Below are 22733 nucleotides of genomic sequence, written 5' to 3' on the forward strand. Positions count from 1 at the left end.
GTGGACACGCGACCGCCTATCGCAAGCCTGCGCTGGCCCAGGCTCACTGGGGCTCTTCAAATGCTGTCTGGGGTAGATGAACTCGCCAGAACATGGTTTTTATTCATTTATTCTATTTTATTTTTAGTTTCACTTTTACTTTTTTTTTTTTAAAGTAACCAATCGTGGTGAATTTCTTTTTTAGTAGCTCATTCGACAGAGCTTTCTTTGCGCCCGGAGATCCCCAAATATAGCACCACATAAGACAAAGACATACCAGGCGAAATGCATAGACTCGAGAAAATAATTAGATAGAAGCGCCATCAATTGATCTCTTAATTTTTTTTGTCCGTATTCTTGTATAAAGCAGCGCAGCCAATCGGCCGTCTGCCGGCTCGCCCCACTAGCGGTCACTGAAGCTGTTGTCAAGCTCGTTCTATATCCATAATCCATCACTTTCAAATATTGAAAGCTTGACAGCTTGACGCTCCAATCCCTGGAGAACCTCGCGACAAGGGACTATTCCATCTTTGCACACATAATTGATTGACCATCACTGAATCCAACTACGTATACAGGCATCATGCCGCACACAGGGTACCGACATCCACCCTCCAACTTGCTCAGACTCCATCCATATCTAACTCTCTCCACAGCGTCCTCTTCATCCCATCCAGCCCCAGCGCCCCCAACATCGTAGCACCGCTCACTGAGCGCCTGCGCGCCGTCTACGGCGACGAGGTCGTGCCCATTGGCCGCTGGGGCGTCGAGCACAAACTGCTAAAAGACACGCCCTCATGCCTACCAGCATCAGCACACGCGCCCAACAATCCGCCACCAAGGGCGCGCCACATGCAGTTTCTGTCAACAACAACTTATCCCAAGGTTGGGTTTATTTATGCTTCACATGGTGGTGGTGATGATGCCACCACCACCACCCAACCTGAGGGTCAGACTTCGTCGCCGGGAATGCTCATGTCGGCCGTCCCCATCGCTTCCTCGGCTGAGCTGTTTCGCCATTTTGTGCGTTCGTGCGAGCCCATCTGGTGTCATCGGCATACGGTCACGGTGACAGGCAACATGTACGATGTGGGCGACTTTCGTGTGCGTGTGGGCGAAGTGCGCCAGACGCAGCCGCAGGTGCGCGCGAGGGGGACGATTATGGAGGTTGAATGGAAAGGCGTGTCGCTTATTACCACTACGACTACTACAACAACAACAACAACTACTACTACTACTACTACTACTACTACTACAAACAATCTCGAAGGGCAGGAAGAACCTAGTGTGGACATCGACTACGTGCCCACAGAGGAAGAAATCGACACAGAGTATACCCAAATCGCTCAAGTGATTCGCGAATTCTGGGGCAGATTGGAAATCGCCGACAAAACAGCTCGGGAATCCATCCTGGTTCCGGACGTTGGCCGAGAAGTGCGCCAAAAGCTACACCAACGACGACAACAACCAGCAGGCTGGGCCGAGAGGGAAAACATACGGCGACGGAAAAGATTAGAGGCTATAGCACTGGACCGCAGCTGGGGAGGCACCACGGCGCCGCTGGAGAAGGAGGACGATGTGGATGCGGGCGTCGACCTGGCCAGGCAGTACATGGAGCTTTTCCGCTTCAACCGATGATAATTTAACCCCAATCTCTCAGATTCTCTCTGCAGGGAGATATATCATTTGCTTTTGGCAACTGTAATACAGGGAAATGAACTGTACGAAAAGAAAACAAATCAAGCCGAGGGCATATTCCATCAAAACGAGAATTGAAAAGGTCCTCTTGGGAAGAAATGGAATTAAAGTCCACCGTTTAAAACCGCACATCTGACTTGGCTTGAACGCTCAAGAAGTAAATGGACGAATCCAGCCTCAACGGCAACGGCCTAAATTAAAAAACACCTGCCTAGTAGTAGATCATGGCGCGCAACAAAATCACAGCCCGTTATATACCTCCAGCACAACGAAAAACAAACAACAGAGTCCTGACGGGAAAACGACTATTTCTGCATCATGAGCTGGACGAATTCGTTGTCTACATGATCAAAATTAGTATGCTGCCGTGAAATTGATTGAAAAAAAAAAATAAAAAAAATAGAGGTCCTACAGTCGATTCTTCCATCGCCATCCTGGTCGGCCTCGCGGATCATCTCGTCGACTTCGTCGTCGGTCAGCTTCTCGCCGATCGAGGTCATGACATGGCGGAGTTCTGCGGCGGAGATGAATCCGTTGTTGTCGCGGTCAAAGACCTTGAAGGCCTCCCGGATCTCCTCCTCGGAGTCGGTGTCCTTCATCTTGCGGGCCATCATGGTCAAGAATTCTGCGGCGATCAGCTTGGGGAATATGGTATACACGAGAGCTTCATAGTCATACCGGGGAAATCGATTGTGCCGTTGTTGTCGGCGTCGACCTCGTTGATCATGTCCTGGAGTTCGGATTCGGAGGGGTTCTGGCCGAGGGAACGCATGACGGTGCCCAGTTCTTTGGTTGTGATTTGGCCTGCGTCGAAAAGAAGCAACTGTCAGAAACGCACTCCCACGGCATATTGAATACGCAAGAACGCGGATCGATCGATCGTTGTTGTTATTGTTGATGTCGGGTCACTCACCATCACCATCCTTGTCCTGTACCACAATCAGTCAGCGGTTTATCAGACAGCGCGGGGCTCTGGGGTAAGGGAGAGACATACAAAAAGAGAAAAGGCCTCCTTGTACTCGGAGACCTGTTCTTCGGTAAGAGAATCGGCCTACAAAAAGTGTCGACAAAGCGTCAGTAAGCGTTTTTGTCGTTGCTTGGCTGCCCCGCACAGTGGGGGAATGCACCACGCGGCAGTAACAACAGTAGCAAGCAGTAGCAAGCAGCAAGAGAAGGCCGGGAGATTCCGTACCATGGTGAGAGAATAAGAGGATATGGGAGCAATTCGAGTATTCTTCGGGAGTGATTTCTTCAGATCGGGGGTGCAGTAGAGTTGCGTGGTGGCCGAGCTGGAGAAGGAGGAGAAAATGGGGCTTGAGCCTTAGGGGGGAAAGACGGGCTATTGTATTAGCTTTTCAGCTCGTTGCTAGTGTGGCGGTCCTGTGGCGCAGGCACAACAAAACGTGACCTAGAGTGGCTAAGCTGCAGATCTGTTATTGCTATTATTATCATGCCTGTCTAGTCAGGGCAATCGACGATCGTTCTGGCATACTCCCATGTTTTATGAGATTATGTATCAATTGATATAGTAATTTGTGTTTGTCAAATGTTTTAGTTTGCGTGTAAATAGTGTACATAAACACTGCCTAGTTAGTTCATACCACCTGGTGTCACATGAACACGAATGCAGTTGTATCCAAACACACCCCAATTCATTTATTCTTAATTTCAATCTCAGTTACTCACGAATAATGTTAAGTTGACCTTTTCTCATCTGTTGTTGTTTCGTTTACTCGACCGTCGCGCTAAACCCCATACGGAAAAGACAGCTCCGCGGCGAGGCCCGCAGACCTTGGCCAGCATAACGTTAGTAGTAGTTACGAAGACATGTGAGCAACATCCTGCAGTCACTGTCGTCAAGAACCAGTCGGCTTGCACTCATCGACTGCCAATTCCATCTGCGAGCCTGCAGCGATCCCATACCGCCCTGTGCGCTCCTGCGTTTTCCCCGGAGAATGATACACACACGAAGCAACCGGAGATAGTTCAAGTCGAGAAGACGTTTGCACAATGTGGCGTGACCGGACCAACCTGTATGCTATTGATCTTGACTCTAACCTAGAATATCTTGTGAAACCAACCTCTTCGTATAGCTACATCTCATACCGCCAGTCCTTTGCCCACCATCCGACCAAGAAGCCACGTTACTTTGGACCATCCTCGGGCTTCACCGACAGCAGCAACAACACACCGTCCTCGATCTCAGAAGAACGACGCGGCCTAATCGCCGGCGCCGATTCGTTTGAGGATGACGGCGATGCAGTGATTGAGATGGACCTGCTTCCTCCGCGATGGATGGATGTACAGGACGAAGTCAACGAGTACCTCGCCGACATTGCGCTGAAAGCCGCCCGCCTCGACCAGCTACATCAGAAGCACATCTTGCCGGGCTTTGGCGATGATGCGGTGCGGAGAAGAGATGAGGATTTGATTGAGCAGCTGACACAGGAAATCACACGGGGGTTTCACAGCTGCCAAAGGGCTATTCAGCGTATTGATGGCATGGTCAAGGAGCAGCAGCAGCTCGGGGGTGTGACGCAGGGAGACGAGACGTTGGCGAAAAACCTACAAATCTCGCTTGCATCAAGGGTCCAAGAATCGAGCGCTCGTTTTAGAAAGAAGCAAAGCACATACCTGAAGAGTAAGGCTTTTCTTTTTCGGCATGTTCACTGTACTTGTCTTTTGCTAACATTGGATTAGAACTCCGAGAACTCGAAGGCATGGCCCTGCCATTCGAACGAACCGCAACACCCGTCCAAAACCCCTATGCAGACCCTTCTCTCATGGAGTCTGACGCAGACAAGTCATTCTCGCAAACCACTCTACAACAAACCTCACAGAAACTCATCGGCACAAACGACGAAGCCATCGCCCAGCGTGAGCGGGAAATCAACGATATCGCCAAGGGAATCATCGAGCTATCGGATATTTTCCGTGAGCTGCAGTCTATGATTATCGATCAGGGGACAATGCTGGACCGGATAGACTACAACGTGGAGCGAATGGTGACGGATGTCAAGCAAGCAGACACGGAACTCAAAGTGGTATGTTCTTCCCCCTATCAGAATATATATATATATATATATATATATAATATGCATGCAAGAAACTAATTTGCTCTATTGAAAAGGCCACAAATTACCAACGAAGATCCACAAAACGCAAAATCATCCTCCTCCTCTTCCTGATCATCGTCGGCATGGTCATTCTCCTCATATTCAAACCAAAACATAACGACTCCTCCCCGCCACCACCACCTGCTTCCCCTCCACAAGAAGATCAACAACCGCCGCCTCAACTCACGCGAAGAGCTATATTAGATATAGACTCCTTGTCAGACAACCCTATTCGATACCGTCATCATCATCGCTGGCGTCAATATGATCCACCATCGTATTCATCGACATGGTCGGATTTGTTATCGGCTGGTTAATTTTCGTGACCTTAATATTGTATTTATGGAACTGTTTTCTTTTTTTTGTTTTCCTTTCCTTTTGTAGAGCGAAATATGTCATGTCCCCTTTTTGGCTCAGTTGTAGAGCATTATATACGTTGCAAAATTGAGCTATGTGGTGGCTGTGTGTGTAATGATAGCTTAGAATACTTGCAAAATTAAATGTACATTGCTAGTACTATAAGAAAAAAAAGTATCCACCTAGCTTTTGTTCAACTCCATACAAAAAGGCAAATATGCTCACATTCCTATAGCAATAGGAAGGAATAGAAACAAAAATAATATGAGATCCCCAAATATCACCCACGGACCATGTGGTAACGGATGCATTCCATGCTTCAACTATTTCAAATTAACAGGGCGTATCATTGCTGACCTTGTCTGATAAGCTCGTCCACATCTGCATCAAACTCACTGTGAGAAAACTGCAAATCGCCTTCTTCGTCGTGGCCGACTTTTCTCCGCTTCGAATTGAGCCCGTTTGCAGAATCGTCGTTATTATAAGAGGCATTGTATGACATGTCCATATCATCATGAAAATCGGCTTGGCCGTCCATTTGATGGTCGGAGAACGTGAACGGGTGCGGCTGCGATGTTTCTGGTGCCTCCCCAGGCGGAGTCAGCGATTCTACAGGTGGCGGCGTGAGAGCTTCAACTTCTGGCCGTGGAGCTTCAGAGCCTGCATCTCCGCTGTTGTGGATTGCAGGAGAGTTCTCGGCGGAGAGGCCGCGCATTATTGCGTCTTCAACGTCGCGCTTTCTTGACTCGGTTCCTGCTTTCTTTTCGGAAAGCTCAGCCAAGAGGGAATTTTCCTTGGTGAGAGACGCGCGATTGCTATCAAGAAGCTTCTCAAGGCCCTCAATGAGGGATTGGCGCGACTTGATTATCTCAGACACCGAACTTTCGGCGTTCGCCAATGTTTTTAGAAGCTGGCTGAGACGAGCAGCATGGACTGGAGGTGTAGGATCTGGCGTGCTGGGATCGTTCATTTTATCAAACTCTACATTGGCTGCATTAACGGCGGAACCAGTTGTCACAGAGGCCTTTGAAACATTGACTTGGAGAGGCACGAGAGGCTGCAATTCGGGCGGCACGGATCCAGACCCAGAGCCACCGAAAAAAGATCCCCCCAACAGCGGTTTCTTGCTGGACGATCGGTTCTTATCCAATTCTGTTTGCTTGTCAGTCATATTCAAAGACGAAACATAAATAAAGCTTTGGCACACTCACCATCGATGCGAGATTCAACAGCTTCCTGAATGGGCAGCTCGAAAATAGCACGTTGTCTCCAAACCTCAACGACACGCCGCAACTTCTGTTGTATGTCGTTGGATGTGCCTTTGTAGGCTACGGACACGGCTTCTGCAATAATCTGCTACCATTAGCACTCGCATTGTATTTGTTTGTAGCGTCGACCAACCGGAGAAAATGCCACCAAAAAGTCGTCCTTGCGCCTGGCCTTTGACTGCTGTGCGACTTCTGTAGATATGTTAGTCCCAGCAATTTCAGAGTATGAAATTTCAAAATATGGACAGGAAGTGTACCGTTTGCAAGATAGATCAGATTAAGACGCTTGTTTGCTGGTGAATCTCGAAGTTTCTGCAGCCAGAGCTGGGCAGTACGGTCTGCATGGCGCCTAGATCGTAACAAAACATTAGTTAGTTACTCATTACTCATCGTCTTTTTGGTTGTTCAACTTGACTAACCTATGAAACATGACCCATTGTGCGACCGTTACAATGCCTTCTTGTGTTTCATTGAGCGCAGATAGCTTTGCGCGTACCGAATCATCAGTGTAAGCCATGGCTATACAGAGCTCTCAGGCTCAGCGAGTGCGAGGGACGAGGGACGAATGAGCAGGCGGTGGATTAGATGGGATTTGTGGACAGATCAACACAAGCAAGAACGGAATCCGCGAAACGAAATCCAAAGGGTAGTAATTATCTTGATTTGGATGCCATTCTCAAGGCGAGCTCACAGGGAAGCAACAAGCTCGCCAAGGCGGTGGCAGAAAGCGGTTGCCCGACACCAAAGGCTGGCCAAACCCGCCAACAAACAGTGACGACTTCACCTTCAAAACAGTCTACAAATTACTCTTTTTTCCTGTCGTGTTGCACTTTCTAGGTGTCACTCTCAATTTATCCTCACATCATCCTCGATAAAAATGGCCGACCGGTTCCCTTCCTTAGACGACTTCGACGAAGGTGCGAATCCCGCTCTCTCCCTCGTACTCTTTGTGACCAGCTAACCACATATTCCTCAGGCAAGACTGAGGTCGTCGAAGCCAACGGCACTGCCGACAACGATGACTTTTTAGCCCGTGAGCGCGCCGCTCTCGGTGAAGACGCCGACCAATTCGCTACACCAAACGACCTCACTGCGACCGCAGAGGACGAAGATGACCTGATCGGAGGCAACGATGCCGCTCCACAAGTTGGCTCTCAAGAACTCTCGGGCTTCGAGTCGTCATTTCCTGCTCTCGAGACCGGAAACGAGGTAAGGATGCTTGCTTATTATTAGACCAATTATCCAGAAAGCTGACATTCCCCTCACTTCTTAAGGCTGTTGCGCCTGGCGGAACCATCACCGGCACTGGATCCCCTTTTCCTGCCACCGGCTACTCGAGCTACGCGCCACCCGAGGAAGAGCCTGAAGTTGTGAAGTATGGAAACCCCTCTAAATGCGTTGCATTTTTGTCTTCTTTTCCCCTTTCCTTTGGGAGATTGGGCTAACACCCTAAAGAGAATGGCGAGCCCGCAGAGACGCCGACCTGTCTCGCCGCGCCGAAGAAGCCGCAGAAAAGAAAGCTGCCACGATAAAGAAAGCCCAAGAAGACATTGACGACTTTTACGAGTCGTACGGAAACCGCGCCGACAAGGCTCGCACCCAAACCCGCACCGAGGCAGAACAATTCCTTGCCAACCGAGAGGACACCTCTGCCGGCGGCACGAGCTGGGAACGCATTGCAAAGTTGGTTGATATCTCTGGCAAGGGTGTCAAGGGTGGCGCCAGTGGCTCTGGCAAGGAACGCTTCCGGGAGATACTTCTCGACCTACGAAAGGATACAAATGCTCCAGGTTCCTCTGGAATCTAAGTTACATACAACTGGCCTTCGGAAAATATCCGCATTGTAGTATTATTTTATTATGCGGGCATCGGTTTCGACTTCTGACTTCTTATGATTTGTTACTTTTACTTTTTCTTTTATTTTTTCTCTTTTCTGGTTCATATATCAGCTGGTAATGCAATGGAGTTCATATTCTTAGAGCTTTACTTGACACCGAGAGATCTGTACAGTCAATAATATGCACACATGGAATAATCACGAATAGTTTCAGCATGAATTTATTCAATTACTAATATACGAGAGGTGAATAACGTCAAATGCTTTTCAATTCATGTTGCCATGTATTCTCAGTCTAGTTGATCCTCCGTGGGCTCACCAATCTCCTCTTCGACGGCCCCGTGTTTCCCCTCAAGTTCAATCTCCTCGAGTTTCTTTCTGCCCTCCTCCGTGGTGGCATCGACTATACCTTCCTCCAGACTGAGCATACTCCCCTGGCCTAGTTTGTCCACAATGATTTCCGCTTCCTCGACACTCATCTTGCCCAAGACTTTGTTCACTTCGTCCAGTGATTCAGATTGCAATGCTCGCTGCAGACCTGGAGGGAATGAGTCGAATATCTTGCGGGCTTCAATTTCTTCTGGAACTGTGCTATCTGGGGCGGGTATTGATATGTTGATTTGGGTGTTTGGGTCGACAGCGTGTAGTTGGATTTGCTCAACGCCAGCGGGGTCGTTTTCGGGGCTTCTGTCCTTGGCAAGTTCGGCGGCGCGGGTCTTGATCTTGTTGTATGTTTCATTCACATCATTTCTGAATAGGGTGGCAGCTTGGTGGTCCTTGGTCGTGATCCTGCTTGAGTATTAGTAGAAATCCCATTTATAAAAAAAAAACCCATTGCAGCTCACCGTTTGAAGAAGAGGGACACTCCGTCTCGGCCTAGAGAGCGGCAGTACTGAAGTAACAGGCCGTGGTGCACACATTGACGAGCATACTCTGCCTTGCCATCCATCTGGCTGTTGAAAGCTTCCACCAAAAGACCGTCTGTCTCGCTCTCTGCTGTCACTTGAGGGTTCTCGGAGATAAACCGAAGGCTTGATTTGTAGTCTCCCATTGGGATCTTGGCAAATTGTTTGGCAAGATCGCTGACCTTGATGTCAGCCTCTTCGTCTTCGTCTTCGAGGTCGGCATCTGCTCCAGAAGACTGCGCACCCACAGTGTCCTGTTTGGTGGATGATGACGGATTCAGAAGTTCAACCGTGCCTTTGCTGCTAGCTTTGTCCGCAGGGCTCGACTTTGCAACATGCGAGCTGTCAAAGCCAGTGTGTATATCACTGCTGGTGATCTTGCTCGACTCCTCCTTTTCCAACTCGGCCAATTTCTGCAGCAATTCTTGCTGAAGGTCCAACACTTTTGTCTTGTGGCCCTGGACTCCTGTAATGTACGCCTGTATCGGCTCATCTGATTTCGACTCGTCGACCTCTTTCTTGACCTGGTCTACCAGCGAGCCCATCATCTGAGAATACTTGGGTTGCTCCTTGACATTCGCATGCACTCCAGCCGGCGGAGCTGGAGGCTGGTCAGCAGCAGGGTCCCCCGCCGACTCGATCAGAGACTGGAAAACCAGCTGCTCTGGATCACGGTTCGAGTCTTCGTGTCTTTGCAAGGCGCCGAGCAGCTTATCGATTCGTTCCAAGAGGCCATCGTTAATTATGCGCTCGTATTTCAGCGTCTCGATTTCGTGGCGACGCTGTTCTCGCTGTTGGTGGATCTGGTTCTGCTTTGCCCGGATGAAGGACCGCTTGTCGACATTGGGATGGACTTCGACGTCCGAGTCGTCGGACAGCTCGATAGCGTCCCATTTACTGTAATCGAGCACCATGGCGAGAGAATTTTTTCGGCAGTATTTGCTGTCGAGAGTGTAAACAAGAGACTCAATCAAGCACTGGAGGGGCTCGTAGGGTGGGGGTTGCACTCCCGCGGCGATGCGCCAGAAGGATTACTGAGGGAGATATATGGGAAATTGATGGGAGGGCGAGTCTTGGTATGAATTAATTTATTTCGAGTCGCTTTTTATCTTTAAAAACAGCCTGGTAGCAATTTCTGATCACAAAAACAGTTCTGCTCAATGTTAATTGAACTAGAATCTTCTTTGCCTGACGCCAAAGGCGGTGGCAGAATGCTCGCCCGGCTGGCCCAGTTCGTGATCGGCATTGGCCCAAGTCGGAGCAGCCGGACTCGGAGCGTCGCTCTAGCCTCTCTCTGCTTCCCCAACCTCGTTCTTGCACACGTATTGGGCAAGAAGAGAAAGAAATAGACCGCTGTTTTGCTGCTGGTCATGGATGTTGCAGACAACGCGATTCGGTCTGTGTGATATGGAAATCTGAACAACAACAAAATAACCCGAATTCGGTGTGTCTCGGGACAAATCTCACCATGCGCAGCTCCAAGCTGCTGGCTGCCCTGGACTCCAGGGCTGGCTCCAGACTTGCTCGTCCGATCGGCGCACAGTGGTCTTTCACAGCTCGTTTCGACGCCGGTCAGAGCTTCCTAAAGTTGCGGAACTCGTCGACGCTCGCATCGCCAAAGTTGCTACGCTCTGATACGCTCGGCTTGCGCTCGGCATCACAAGCAGCATCCCTATCCAACAACAGGTATCAACACGATGCGTCCTCTACGACGGTGCTATCGCAGCTTCGGTTATTTTCTTCATCGCGAAACGTGAACGCTACGCAGCAGCAATCGACACCCGAACCCGTTAAGACTGAGGATCTCAAGAAGGAGGATGATCTCAAGAAGACGAGTGATCCAACCAAAGATGAGGATGGCGAGCAGGGCTTTGAGATCTCTGAAAGAGGTGCCCAAGCAGCTCAGATAAATCTAAGTGCGAAATTGGGACGCGATGCGAAAGAGCAAGGAAAGAAGCCCGCCTTCAGTGAAATATGGCGGCTTTTGAGAATCGCTCGACCCGAGGCAAAATCGCTCGCCCTTGCGTTTTTCTTCCTGCTCTTATCCTCTGGTATTACAATGTCGGTTCCCTTCTCGATTGGACGAATCATGGATATCGCGACCAAAGGAGAGAGCACAAATGACCTCTTTGGTTTGAGTATGCCAATGTTCTATGGTGCTCTTGCTGGAATTCTCTGTCTTGGAGCTGCTGCCAACTACGGAAGAATCATCATCCTGCGTATTGTTGGCGAGCGAGTCGTTGCAAGACAGCGCTCAAAGCTATTCCGTCGCACTTTTATTCAGGATGCAGAGTTCTTTGACGCCAACAGAGTGGGCGACTTGATTTCCAGGCTTAGTTCTGATACCCTGATCGTGGGCAAGGCCATCACCCAGAATCTTTCTGATGGTCTTCGAGCTGCTGTGAGTGGAACTGCTGGCTTTGCTGCAATGACCTACGTCAGTTTCAAGCTATCTAGCGTTTTGGCCATCCTCCTACCTCCTATTGGAATAGCGGCTTTCTTCTATGGCCGTGCCATCCGCAACTTGAGCCGCAAAATCCAGAAGAACCTGGGAACATTAACTAAGATTGCTGAGGAGCGACTCGGAAATGTCAAAACAAGTCAGTCATTTGCGGCAGAAGTGTCCGAGGTCCAACGGTATAACAAGCAGGTCAGGACGATCTTCGATTTGGGCAAAAAGGAATCGCTCATTAGCGCAACCTTTTTCAGTACGGTATGTATATAATAGTGAACATTTACCTCAGAAAATTTGCTAACATTGTCATAGACTGGTCTCATGGGCAACATGACTATCCTTATCCTCCTATACGTTGGAGGTGGCTTGGTTCAGTCTGGTGGAATCACCATTGGAGAGCTAACCTCGTTTCTGATGTATACTGCCTACGCTGGATCAAGTCTATTTGGTCTCTCCAGCTTCTACTCTGAATTAATGAAGGGTGTTGGTGCCGCTAGCCGGCTGTTCGAGCTTCAGGACAGACAACCTAAAATCTTACCTACCGTCGGTGAAAAGGTCGTGACTGCTCGAGGCCCCATACGATTCGAGAATGTCGACTTCAGCTATCCTACCAGACCTGCAGTCAACATCTTCAATAATCTCAATTTCGAAATCCCGCAAGGATCCAACGTGGCCATCGTTGGACCTTCTGGCGGAGGTAAATCGACAATCGCCTCCCTCTTGCTACGCTTTTATAACCCCAACAGCGGCCGCATTCTCATCAATGGCAAAGACATTTCTAAAATGAATGCCAAATCATTACGTCGGAAAATCGGCGTTGTGTCCCAAGAGCCCGTGCTATTCTCGGGTACCATCGCTGAGAACATTGCGTATGGCTTACCAAAAGCCACAAGGACCGAAATTGTGATCGCGGCCAGAAAGGCCAATTGCCAGTTTATCAGCGATTTCCCGTCTGGGCTTGACACACATGTTGGTCCTCGTGGGGCGCAGTTGTCAGGAGGGCAAAAACAACGTATCGCTATTGCTAGGGCCCTGATCAAAAACCCGGATATCCTCATTCTTGACGAAGCCACCTCGGCCCTAGATGCCGAGTCGGAGACGCTGGTGAACAGTGCACTCGCGTCACTTTTGCAGGGAAACAACACTACTATCAGCATTGCTCATCGTCTTTCTACCATCAAACGTTCCGACACCATTGTTGTGTTGGGCAATGACGGCAAAGTTGCAGAGATTGGCTCCTACAAGGATCTCAGCTCTCGACCAGACGGTGCATTCACCAAGCTGATGGAATGGCAAATGACCGGAGGCGAAACTGTACCTCAGCCTCTTAACAAGTCACCTTCCTTTGAAGAGCAAATGGAAGAACTGGAGAGGAAGGAACGCGAGGTTGACACTGAGGCAACAGAGCATGAAGATGGGGGTCCTGGACAAAAAGTGACCAAAGAGATCTAGATATCTAGATAACTTTGTTAGTCCAGCTACTGCGGTCTCCTCCCATCGGTCAGCATCTTGCCAATAACACCTCAGCGTCAACATTCTTTGAACGATTTTCTGGACATTCTATCCGATACCCTATCGCCGGGAAAAACTTGTTGGTTTATTTCTTGTTTCCCCTGGAGCTTGATTACTTTTTTTTTGTATCTATAGAACACGATCCAACATATTTCATACCTTTCTAGATAGATTTCGGGGGGTTTACGACTCATCATATAAATAAATCATCTTCGCTCAAAAAGGTCTCATAATTCTAAAGTAGCATATCTCAACAATATATAACCAAATCTGAACATATATCGTGACGTACAATGATTGAATAGACTGGCAGAATGTAAGGCGGCCTAGTATCAATTGATGATGTCTCTACAGGCCGCATGTGACACTGTCACTGACCTCATCTTAGCTAACCTCGACCGCTCACCTTGCCTTCGACTTGAATGATATTTTTGTGCCCTGCTCGGGAAATACTGATACATCCTGAGGTGAAGATGAACCTCCAGGTACAATATTAACAATCCCAAAACGAAGTTGAGATTACTACTAACTGCTTTCAAGATAGAATGCGGTGACTTGTAGGGATTGGAAAATTCTTCAAAGGCATTTTCCAACACAATAATGACAGACTCATCCCTAGGCAACCTCCCGATCCTACTTTGCTTTATGACCTAACTAATTTCTCCCCAGAGTACCTTGGTCGGCTTTTTCACGTGGTTTTCACCACCAGTAATTTCCGATCTGTCGAGGTCTTGCACGCAGACCTCCGGCTTGAGTCAACATTCACTCTATTGGAAAATCACTCTCATTCTTTCTTAGAATCATAAGCTTGTTGAAACTCTAATTGTTGGAAAATCACTCTTATTCATTTTTACAATCATTCGCTTGTTGAAACCCTAATTATTGGAAAATCACTCTCATTCATTTTACTACTATACACTTGTTGCCAGAAATGAAATTAGCACTCATCCTTTGTTCTGGAATGCTTCTCCTCCAGACCTTTTTTATTATAACGGAACGCAGTGAATCGATTATTAGTTGCAGTTACTTTTCAAAATAAAAAATCAATGATGTAGCAATATCGTGATATACACTCATTGAATAGGGTGGCAGAATGCAGGGCGGTCTGCGCGTGACCCACGCCTTCTTATCACGCGCTGTCGGGCGGATCTCCGCTTATCCAGATCAGGCAGTCTTGAGTGTCTGAGAAGGCAACCATGGCATGAATTATTGTTTGAAATGTGCCAATAAAGCTTGAACAAACCTGCAATGTTTAGAAACCTATCATCGAGGCTCTTCGCCTCTCGTCCGGCTTATGGGCCTGTCGAGGACGACGAACTACTGGCAGATCCGGATCGGGAGGAGGATGTGCAAGCCACACCTCAGCTAGACGATTCACCAAGAAGGCAATTCTCGTGGAGGGATTATGCCGTGTTCCTTTTGCTTGGGGTTACGATGCTGTGGGCTTGGTAGGTTTCTATTACTATTCACACTTGCACCAAGTGTTCTAACAACTTCTAGGAACATGTTCCTCGCCGCAGAACCGTACTTTCGCCGTCGATTCCGTAACAACCCATGGGCTGCAGAGCACTATGAACCCTCCGTTCTATCCGTCTCAACAGTGACAAACTTGCTGTGTGTTCTTGCGCTCGCAAAGCTGCAAAAGAATGCTTCCTATCCGATCCGTATCGCTTTCTCGCTTCTCGTACTCACTATCGTGTTCGCTCTCTTGGCCATCTCGACGATTTTCTTTCGAGGCGTTTCTGTGGGACTCTACTATATATTCGTGATGACAATGGTCCTTGGCGCTAGTTTCGCAACAGGCATGAACCAGAACGGCGTGTTTGCATATGTTTCGGGGTTTGGACGTCCTGAATATACTCAGGCAATCATGGTTGGACAGGGTGTTGCCGGAGTGCTCCCCTCGATCGTTCAGATAATATCCAACTTGCCCGTCCCCAAAGTGGATGAAATAGACGGCGATAGCGGGTATGCAAATTCAGCACTTGGCTACTTTTTGGTCGCAGTTTTCATCACCGTTTTGTCGTTTATGGCATTTTTTAATCTCATGAACCGGACTGCGGGTTTGTCTTGGCTCAAGAGAGAGCTACAACAAGGCGCAGATCAGCTCAGCGCCGTCGGGCCAGAGTCCTCAGGACCACATAAGACCGTGAGCCTTTGGAAGCTGTTCTTACGACTGAAATGGCTCGCTCTTGCGGTTTATATGTCTTTTGCTGTGACCATGGTATTTCCGGTCTTCACGGCCCAAATTCAATCTGCGCATGACCCGGCAACGCGATCTCGTCTCTTCGACCAGGAAGTATTCGTGCCCCTGGGTTTCCTCTTCTGGAATCTGGGAGACTTAACCGGTCGTCTGTTCCCGTTAGTGCCGTTCTTTGCCAATTCAATCAAAAGACCCCGCGCACTTTTCCTTTTTTCTGTGCTTCGCTTGGCTTTTATTCCATTGTACCTAGCTTGCAATATTCGAGGTCACGGTGGCTCCTCGCCTTTTGCTCATAGCGACTTTCTGTACCTGTTTATTGTTCAATTGGGCTTTGGTGTGACAAATGGCTTCTTGGGAAGCGTCTGCATGATGGGGGCCGGCCAGTACGTCACTGTTGACGAGCGTGAGGCAGCTGGAGGGTTTATGAGTATGATGCTTGTTGCTGGGCTAGCAACGGGGAGTCTTCTCAGTTTTACTATCAGTAATGCATAGGGTTGTTTTTCGGTGTTGGTTAGATATTCTACACATATCTGCATATGGTTTCGGGGGTTTTTTTTTTCGTGGTTTGCTTTGGGTTCATAGAACATAGACACAATATCAATTGGTCTATTGATGACATCTGACATAGTTACATGTAGTATTTGCCGCTTTAAAGTGTGTAAACCTGGAATTACCAATTGACATATTATCAAATGAATTCCCTACAAACAAAGAAGGAAAAACCACTTATTTGACCGACTTCCCACGGAGTATAATGCACTTTATCCGGATTGGACAGTTGTCTAAAATGTCTCAACCATGCCTATAGATCCTCTGGAGATTACTGTCACTTATTATCCTACACTCATTCTCGTGGCTTTTCTTCATCTCATCTCTTGCCTCGAGGCTAGTCCCAGAAAACCGAGTGGAAATATTACTTGGTTACAATACGAAGTACCGTAATAACAACAAACACTTGGTTCTTTTTTCATGTCATGTTTCGAAAAGTTAATTTATTCTTAAGCTCAGTCTGATTCGATTCTGTGGAGAGATTTGCACCGTATGTGGTCAATAAGCTCCACCCGTGGAAATTGTTGCGCGCTGAATTATGACAAAATTTACGGTTCTGCAAGTTCTGCAATCATAGTCATACGCTATGTACTCTTTATTTAGCTAACTAGTTATTTCTTAAATTAGATATAAGCTAAGCACATATGATAATCCTCGTAAATTATTGCGCCCTGCATTACTCCGTAGATTGCATGGCCATCACCCAACACAACTTTCATATGCCCATCACTGTAAATTAGAAGATTGATGCGTGTGACTTATTGTTTTTATAAACATTTTGATTAATTTCAACTTTTTCTAGATTAGTCTTTATATAGACCTTTATAAAATTTAAAAATAGCTGCCATCATTGATAAGTATTAAAGCATATCCAGCCCCCTGTCGGAATTATTCCAGAGATAATAGTGCTTATTTTCCATATAACCAAGGTTTGGAGCCTCACTAACCTCAGCTAATACTGTCATAATGTAGTGGCGCAGTCGCTGACTTATTTCTCTATTTCTTTCCCCTGAAATGGCTTAGCAAGTCGTGTGGTAAATACGCAGCCAGGCTCGGGTATAAAATGCGGCTTTCTGCGCCTTTTCAATTATTTTTTTTAAAGAATCGTTCTGAAAATTCCGCTCATATTTTAATTTACAAACAGATATTATTTCCATCTATCTCAGTGTTGGATGCTTGTCCAAATGTTGCTTGATTCGAAGAATGTCGGCCAAACGGCCATTGCCCTCCTGGCACTAGGTAGCCCTACAGCTGCTACTTCATTGTCTACGGTTGAATACTCAACCGGCACTCCTCCTGTAAGATCCCATAGCAGTATCTCCTTTAGACAATATCCTATATACCCCTTGGAAGGTGCTAATATCCCTAGTGTGATGCGATCATTCAAGCTGGCCTCGGTCACAGACTTCTTTTCGCTACCGATCCACAGTACGAACCTCGAATTGAAAGCTACTGGGCATTAAACCCACGAAGACGTCCTTATTGCCTTGCCCAGCCTCATACCCCACAAGAAGTATCGACTATCATGACTGCACTGCTGGAAGTTGAGTCTGCCGGTGACTGGTCTATTGCAGTTCGTGCAGGTGGCCACAACATTGGACACACCAACAACATTGACACCGGAGTGACAATTGACCTCGAATACCTGAACCAAACCACATATTCTATCGACACAAACGTTGCTAGCGTCAGCCCCGGCAGCCATTGGCAAGATGTTTATGCAGAATTACACAAGCACGGTGTTGTGGTCACCGGAGGCCGCGATGGTGACGTCGGAGTTGGCGGGTTTCTGCTTGGTGGTGGTTCTACTTATTACATGGCGCAAACGGGTTTCGGCTGTGATTCCATCGTAAACTACGAGGTGGTGCTGATCAATGGCTCTATCATCAACGCGAACAGTACTGCGAACTCCGACCTATGGCGCGCTTTGAAAGGTGGTGGTAGCAACTTTGGTATCGTCACACGCTACGACATGGAGGCATTAGATGACAAGAAGCTTGCTCATGGCACGCGAACAATAGCTGGAAACCATACCGCACAATTCCTGAGTGCCGTGGTTGACTTTACCAATAGTCAACAGAAGTATAACAACGATGCTCTGGTTCCGTACTTGTTACACGCTGAAGGGGAAGATTTCTTGGAAACTATCGAAGTGAACCTAGATGGAGATACCGCAAGTCCAGGGTTCGAGAAATTTAGACAGATCCCGTCAATAACGCCATTTACTCAAAATGTTGAGCCCCTCTCTGTGGCGGCTGCCAATTCCACGGTTTCAGGAAGCTCTTGGTATGTCAAAACTACAGATATAATACATAAAAGAAATACTGACAACTCTTAAGGTCTCAGGAGGAACCCTGACTTTTAGAAATGACGAGAAAATTCTCAACTATGCCGCCAAGGTGCACAAGGAGTATGCCCAAGCAGTAGACAACGCCATTGGGAAAAAGAGCTACGTCAGTACGATCTTCCTCCAGCCACTTCCTTCATTTTTCGCCGAAATTAGCGAGGAAAAGGGAGGGAACATGTTCGCGGGGACTATGAAAGGGCAAAATTCCGTTCTCTGGACTGCTACTTCGCTCGTGTATACCAATCAATCCGATCTGGCAGTCGTTGAAAGCCATATGAGAGAAATGACCGCGAAGCTAAAGAGCTATTCGGTATCGGTTGATGGCGATAACGATCTGATTTATCTAAACTATGCCGATTCCTTGCAGGATCCCCTCGGCAGTTACCCTAAGGAGAACGTTGAACACATGAAACAAGTTGCTGCAAAGTATGATCCGGAAGGAAAATTCCAGACCCGATTCCCAGGTGGCTTCAAGATCTCTCGAGTTGATGATGCCTAAATAATTGGTTGTCTTCTTTAGACAATGAGGCCGTGAGGAGTGTTAGGGACAGGGTCTCGAGTCTGTACAATCTTTTCAGGTGCTATTCTGTATATCACTTGAATACATTTCTCCAGGAGATGAGGAAATTGCGAGTTGTTGATATTTCCATGGAAGGGCTAGGAAATTTAGATATTGAAGCAGTACCTATAACCTTTCCTCTCCCTCAGACAAAAATGCATGCAAACGGCCACTAAGACAGACGTGCACATTGAAATAAGAAGAATGAAGCGAACATTCCCTCAGACATTGGGTGTAAGTTTATATTTGGAGAGGATATTAGTGTATGCCATGAACTTATCTAGCAAATTAAACGTTTCGCTCCAGCATTAAAAAGAGGCCCTCCTAATTTCCTATAGGTCAAATCAATCTAAGTCTTAATTTGAACGTTTTAGTATACGTAGAAAAGATTGACTGCTCATATACACTTCCCTTCAAAATAACCCTAGTCCACTCACGGTAAATACGGAAAAGTTGACGGCCTTTCTAGAATAATTATGATATACAGTCTCTCGGTGTCTGTGATATTCTATATTTACCCCTCCTCGTAGCCTGCTTGGGAACACAGCTAGAGAGCGTAATCGATCGCTTCCTCTAAGTGGATGGTTGCTTTGGGAAAAAAGCACGAATGTCTAGAATAGTCAATGACGTGACAGGTATATAGGTAAACTGGTGGTAAGACTACCTTGAGTTTCAGACTGACTCTCCGATTTCGCTTTCTCAGAGGCATCATTAAGCCATATTTTGCTAGAATGAGACGATATGGCGGTAGTTTTGATATCTCTCAAGCCAAGAGCCATCTCTTCTTTGACATAGCAGTATTTCTGTGGCGCACTAGCAAGCCAACCTTTATCTTTCAACTGCTGCAGGGTGATTGGACTTTCCAAAACTTTCAGTTTTAGAATCTCATATGCGAATTTTCCATCCGCGATCTTGCCTTCGTTGAAGTCGGAATTACGAATAAATCCACCATCAACAACCTCTCCAGGCCGCTTTCCATTGCTAACTTCTGCTGTATACTTAATAGCAGATACTGGGCTCGGTTCATATATCCAGAAACGTGTAACGGTGCTAGGAAGCAGGTATCCTCGGAATTCATGTTTCTTCTTCATGCTGACGATGTGGTCAAGATGAGGCTGGCGGATTGAGATGATTATATCCGTCTTGATAGTCGATGCCATGGAAACCGACAAGATGACTCAATGTTTCTATTATTGTCTTTTAAGAAAAAAGAAGATTGTTAAACTAGATCTGGATTGGCTTGATCCTAAACATCAATGATCATATCGTATCTTCTGACTAAATTATATTGCGCGAAGGATTATATTACACATTTGAGCACGCGGTCAAATGCCTAAATTAGGTACCAAGTAGCACCGACCCCGCGTCAGACCTCTTCGTCCAATGGCAGCGCCGGCGTGTTATGTATTATCCCTCCTATAGTCCCCGAACTCCCGACAATGATACATTTCTGATTTGAGTAGAGCCCCCCAGTAGCTGTTTCTGTCTTTTATTAGTAGCCTGAAGGCATAATGACCCTTTCAACTTACCCGTTCCACGTTACTATTGACCCAAGACTTAGAATACTGATCGCAGCAAAAACTGAAGAATATTTTGCCAGCTGGGCACTATTGCCTATCATATCCCCTCACTACATGAACCATATGCCTATCTTTGTTAGAAGAGAATGACCTGTCAATTTTATGTGACATCTTAGAGGCCATACCTAATGATTGCACGACACAAGCATGGATAAACACTCGACACGCGTACGCTCTTATGCGAGTCTAAAGATAGTGTCCGTCTTTAATGCATCCTCTAATCACAGCAACAAGGATATCAACCAGGCACGAGACAGTGCATTTTGGACGGTCATAACTGATGGTATTATCCTTAGTTTTATTGCTAAATTATCCGAGCAGGGGTACATCCTGGATTGATTGGTCTTGAGTATGTTACTTCCACAAAATATTCAGTCAAAAGACTCAAAACACCCTCTAAATCTTGACTAATTGAAACTCGTTATTTCTAATTCTCATGACTTCAACTTAGGCGCTCCAGGGGGGGCGTTATAAAGTCAGCCAGCTCATTCCAGTGCTCGAGTAACTGCTCGTTCGACAAGCTACTAGATCTAGATGCATATTATAATGCTTCGTTTCCCGGGATTAGATTGACTGATTGTCATGATACTGTGACTGCTACTCGGCAAATGAAAATAACTCGAATTTAATTGCGCAATCATCTCGACCATGACGAGAGAAGCAAGTCCAAAAATACACGATTTAGTATTGAAATAGAAAAACAAGATGGGCATGATCAAAATGTACTGGTTGGAATCCCTGCTGCTAGAAGGAACATGTGCATCAGTGCGTATTTAAAGCCTCCTAAAGTACTTAAAAGCTTACTTCTAGGTGGAATGGTTGCAAGTCAACTACTATCTGATAGCGTATCTTGGTCTCGCCCGGGCTGAAGCCCAGCTGCTCATTACAAATTATACTCTGATCTTCAAAATCCGATTACTGGAATAATACGAACACCTAGTTTCGGAATCCGGTGGTCATTGAAGGGAACATATTACGGCACTAGGCCCAAAAGATAAACTAACTCGAAAAGGCATTAGAGGACGCAAGGGGCAATGCCCAAAGCACCAGGTAAACTACGGAGTAGTAAAGCCCTAGGTACCCTAGGTAAGGCCATGGATGAGATCTTACCTGAATTATCCACTTATAAGCAGGCATTCCAAGCAAGGATCCCTACGGAGTACGACAGGCTATTTAAAGAGGGTGATGAGTGCGGTACTTACAGGGTATGCATCAATCCCCTAGTTAGGCAATAAATAAGATTCACTGAAACCTCTATTTGACACTATTTAATTAACAACACCATTATTATGGCTAAAATAATAAATTATTACATAGACTGAACTTAAATACACATGTATTTTCTAACTACCACAAATCAAACAAACAACCATATCGCGCATAGTTATTCAAACCAATGATCTACAACACACTATTGCCTTATTTCTTTTTCCGGCGATAAACTAACGCATATTTATTGACACTAACTACATGTTTTCGTCTAATGTCTTTCTGAGGGCTACATACATGTCACCTGATATTGTTTTCAATATTGTCAGCTGGTGTAGATAAGTATACAGAGTGCTTCGCAGTATAAAGTGACATCGCCCATAGATCATCATCACCATTTATTATTAAAAAGCCCACCTATTATTATTGCATCATGCAAATCTCACTCCTCGCCGTCTTTCTATTCATACTTGACCTCGTCCAAGCCGAGGACTCTATTGTGGGCGGCAGAGATACCACCATCGAAGAGCACCCTTTTCAACTGAGTCTTCAACATTATGGGCGTTCAGCATGCGGCGCTACCATTTTATCCAGCAATATGGCCCTGACCTCTGCGCACTGTACCGATGGTTTATCCGCATCATCCCTGACTGTCAGAGCCGGCTCTAGCTTTAGAGGGCAAGGGGGACAAGTCCTCCAAGTCTCGAAAATATCCCAGCATCCCCTCTATAATCCCCAAACTCACGACAATGATGTCTCCGTTTTGATCCTCAGCGGAAGGATTCATGGAGCTGAAGCACACCCGATAGGTCTCCAGCCTGAAGGAGCCGAGGTGTCGGTAGGTACCCTTGGGACAATTACTGGATGGGGCATTTTAAGCAGTGGTGGATCCCAACCTTCTCAGTTACAGGAGGCCGAAGTAGCCAAAATAAGCGACAAACAATGCCAGGAAGCATATGGTAATATTACATCTATTACATCCAGTATGCATTGCTTCGAGATACAGGGGAAGGGTGCTTGCCAAGGAGATTATGGTGGTCCTGTTGTTATACATGGTGTACAAGTTGGAATCATTTCCTTTGGCAAAGGCTGCGCCAATGACGACTATCCTGGTGTATATACAAAAATTAGCAACCCAGTGATATAGAATCACATCATG

General features: G+C 46.8%; 10 protein-coding genes across 10 annotated transcripts; 7 read left to right on the plus strand and 3 right to left on the minus strand.

Moving 5' to 3' along the window:
* Positions 1–562: 562 nt before the first annotated feature.
* Positions 563–1617, plus strand: TRUGW13939_11402 (uncharacterized protein; the record flags this gene model as incomplete). The annotated part of the gene is made up of 2 exons (XM_035494510.1): positions 563–576; positions 636–1617. 2 exons carry the CDS (start codon positions 563–565, stop codon positions 1615–1617), a joined length of 996 nt encoding a protein of 331 aa, XP_035350403.1.
* A 2070-nt stretch (positions 1618–3687) lies between these two features.
* On the plus strand, positions 3688–5110 carry TRUGW13939_11403 (uncharacterized protein; the record flags this gene model as incomplete). The annotated part of the gene is made up of 3 exons (XM_035494511.1): positions 3688–4318; positions 4378–4721; positions 4808–5110. The coding sequence occupies 3 exons, from the start codon at positions 3688–3690 to the stop codon at positions 5108–5110; spliced, it is 1278 nt and encodes a 425-aa protein (XP_035350404.1).
* A 386-nt stretch (positions 5111–5496) lies between these two features.
* TRUGW13939_11404 (uncharacterized protein) lies at positions 5497–6935 on the minus strand (the record flags this gene model as incomplete). The annotated part of the gene is made up of 5 exons (XM_035494512.1): positions 5497–6302; positions 6362–6503; positions 6552–6610; positions 6676–6767; positions 6838–6935. 5 exons carry the CDS (start codon positions 6933–6935, stop codon positions 5497–5499), a joined length of 1197 nt encoding a protein of 398 aa, XP_035350405.1.
* A 360-nt stretch (positions 6936–7295) lies between these two features.
* TRUGW13939_11405 (uncharacterized protein) lies at positions 7296–8225 on the plus strand (the record flags this gene model as incomplete). Its single annotated transcript, XM_035494513.1, has 4 exons — positions 7296–7335; positions 7395–7627; positions 7693–7793; positions 7874–8225. 4 exons carry the CDS (start codon positions 7296–7298, stop codon positions 8223–8225), a joined length of 726 nt encoding a protein of 241 aa, XP_035350406.1.
* A 320-nt stretch (positions 8226–8545) lies between these two features.
* Positions 8546–10074, minus strand: TRUGW13939_11406 (uncharacterized protein; the record flags this gene model as incomplete). Its single annotated transcript, XM_035494514.1, has 2 exons — positions 8546–9044; positions 9101–10074. 2 exons carry the CDS (start codon positions 10072–10074, stop codon positions 8546–8548), a joined length of 1473 nt encoding a protein of 490 aa, XP_035350407.1.
* A 554-nt stretch (positions 10075–10628) lies between these two features.
* Positions 10629–13067, plus strand: TRUGW13939_11407 (uncharacterized protein; the record flags this gene model as incomplete). The annotated part of the gene is made up of 2 exons (XM_035494515.1): positions 10629–11873; positions 11928–13067. The coding sequence occupies 2 exons, from the start codon at positions 10629–10631 to the stop codon at positions 13065–13067; spliced, it is 2385 nt and encodes a 794-aa protein (XP_035350408.1).
* Positions 13068–14375: 1308 nt separating this feature from the next.
* On the plus strand, positions 14376–15822 carry TRUGW13939_11408 (uncharacterized protein; the record flags this gene model as incomplete). Its single annotated transcript, XM_035494516.1, has 2 exons — positions 14376–14575; positions 14628–15822. The coding sequence occupies 2 exons, from the start codon at positions 14376–14378 to the stop codon at positions 15820–15822; spliced, it is 1395 nt and encodes a 464-aa protein (XP_035350409.1).
* A 1241-nt stretch (positions 15823–17063) lies between these two features.
* On the plus strand, positions 17064–18725 carry TRUGW13939_11409 (uncharacterized protein; the record flags this gene model as incomplete). Its single annotated transcript, XM_035494517.1, has 3 exons — positions 17064–17177; positions 17249–18169; positions 18219–18725. 3 exons carry the CDS (start codon positions 17064–17066, stop codon positions 18723–18725), a joined length of 1542 nt encoding a protein of 513 aa, XP_035350410.1.
* A 680-nt stretch (positions 18726–19405) lies between these two features.
* TRUGW13939_11410 (uncharacterized protein) lies at positions 19406–19945 on the minus strand (the record flags this gene model as incomplete). The annotated part of the gene is made up of 1 exon (XM_035494518.1): positions 19406–19945. One exon carries the CDS (start codon positions 19943–19945, stop codon positions 19406–19408), a length of 540 nt encoding a protein of 179 aa, XP_035350411.1.
* Positions 19946–22007: 2062 nt separating this feature from the next.
* On the plus strand, positions 22008–22721 carry TRUGW13939_11411 (uncharacterized protein; the record flags this gene model as incomplete). Its single annotated transcript, XM_035494519.1, has 1 exon — positions 22008–22721. The coding sequence occupies one exon, from the start codon at positions 22008–22010 to the stop codon at positions 22719–22721; it is 714 nt and encodes a 237-aa protein (XP_035350412.1).
* Between the last annotated feature and the right edge of the window lie 12 nt (positions 22722–22733).

This window comes from Talaromyces rugulosus, chromosome VI, assembly GCF_013368755.1.
Source record: "Talaromyces rugulosus chromosome VI, complete sequence".
Classification (NCBI taxonomy): Eukaryota; Fungi; Ascomycota; class Eurotiomycetes; order Eurotiales; family Trichocomaceae; genus Talaromyces; species Talaromyces rugulosus.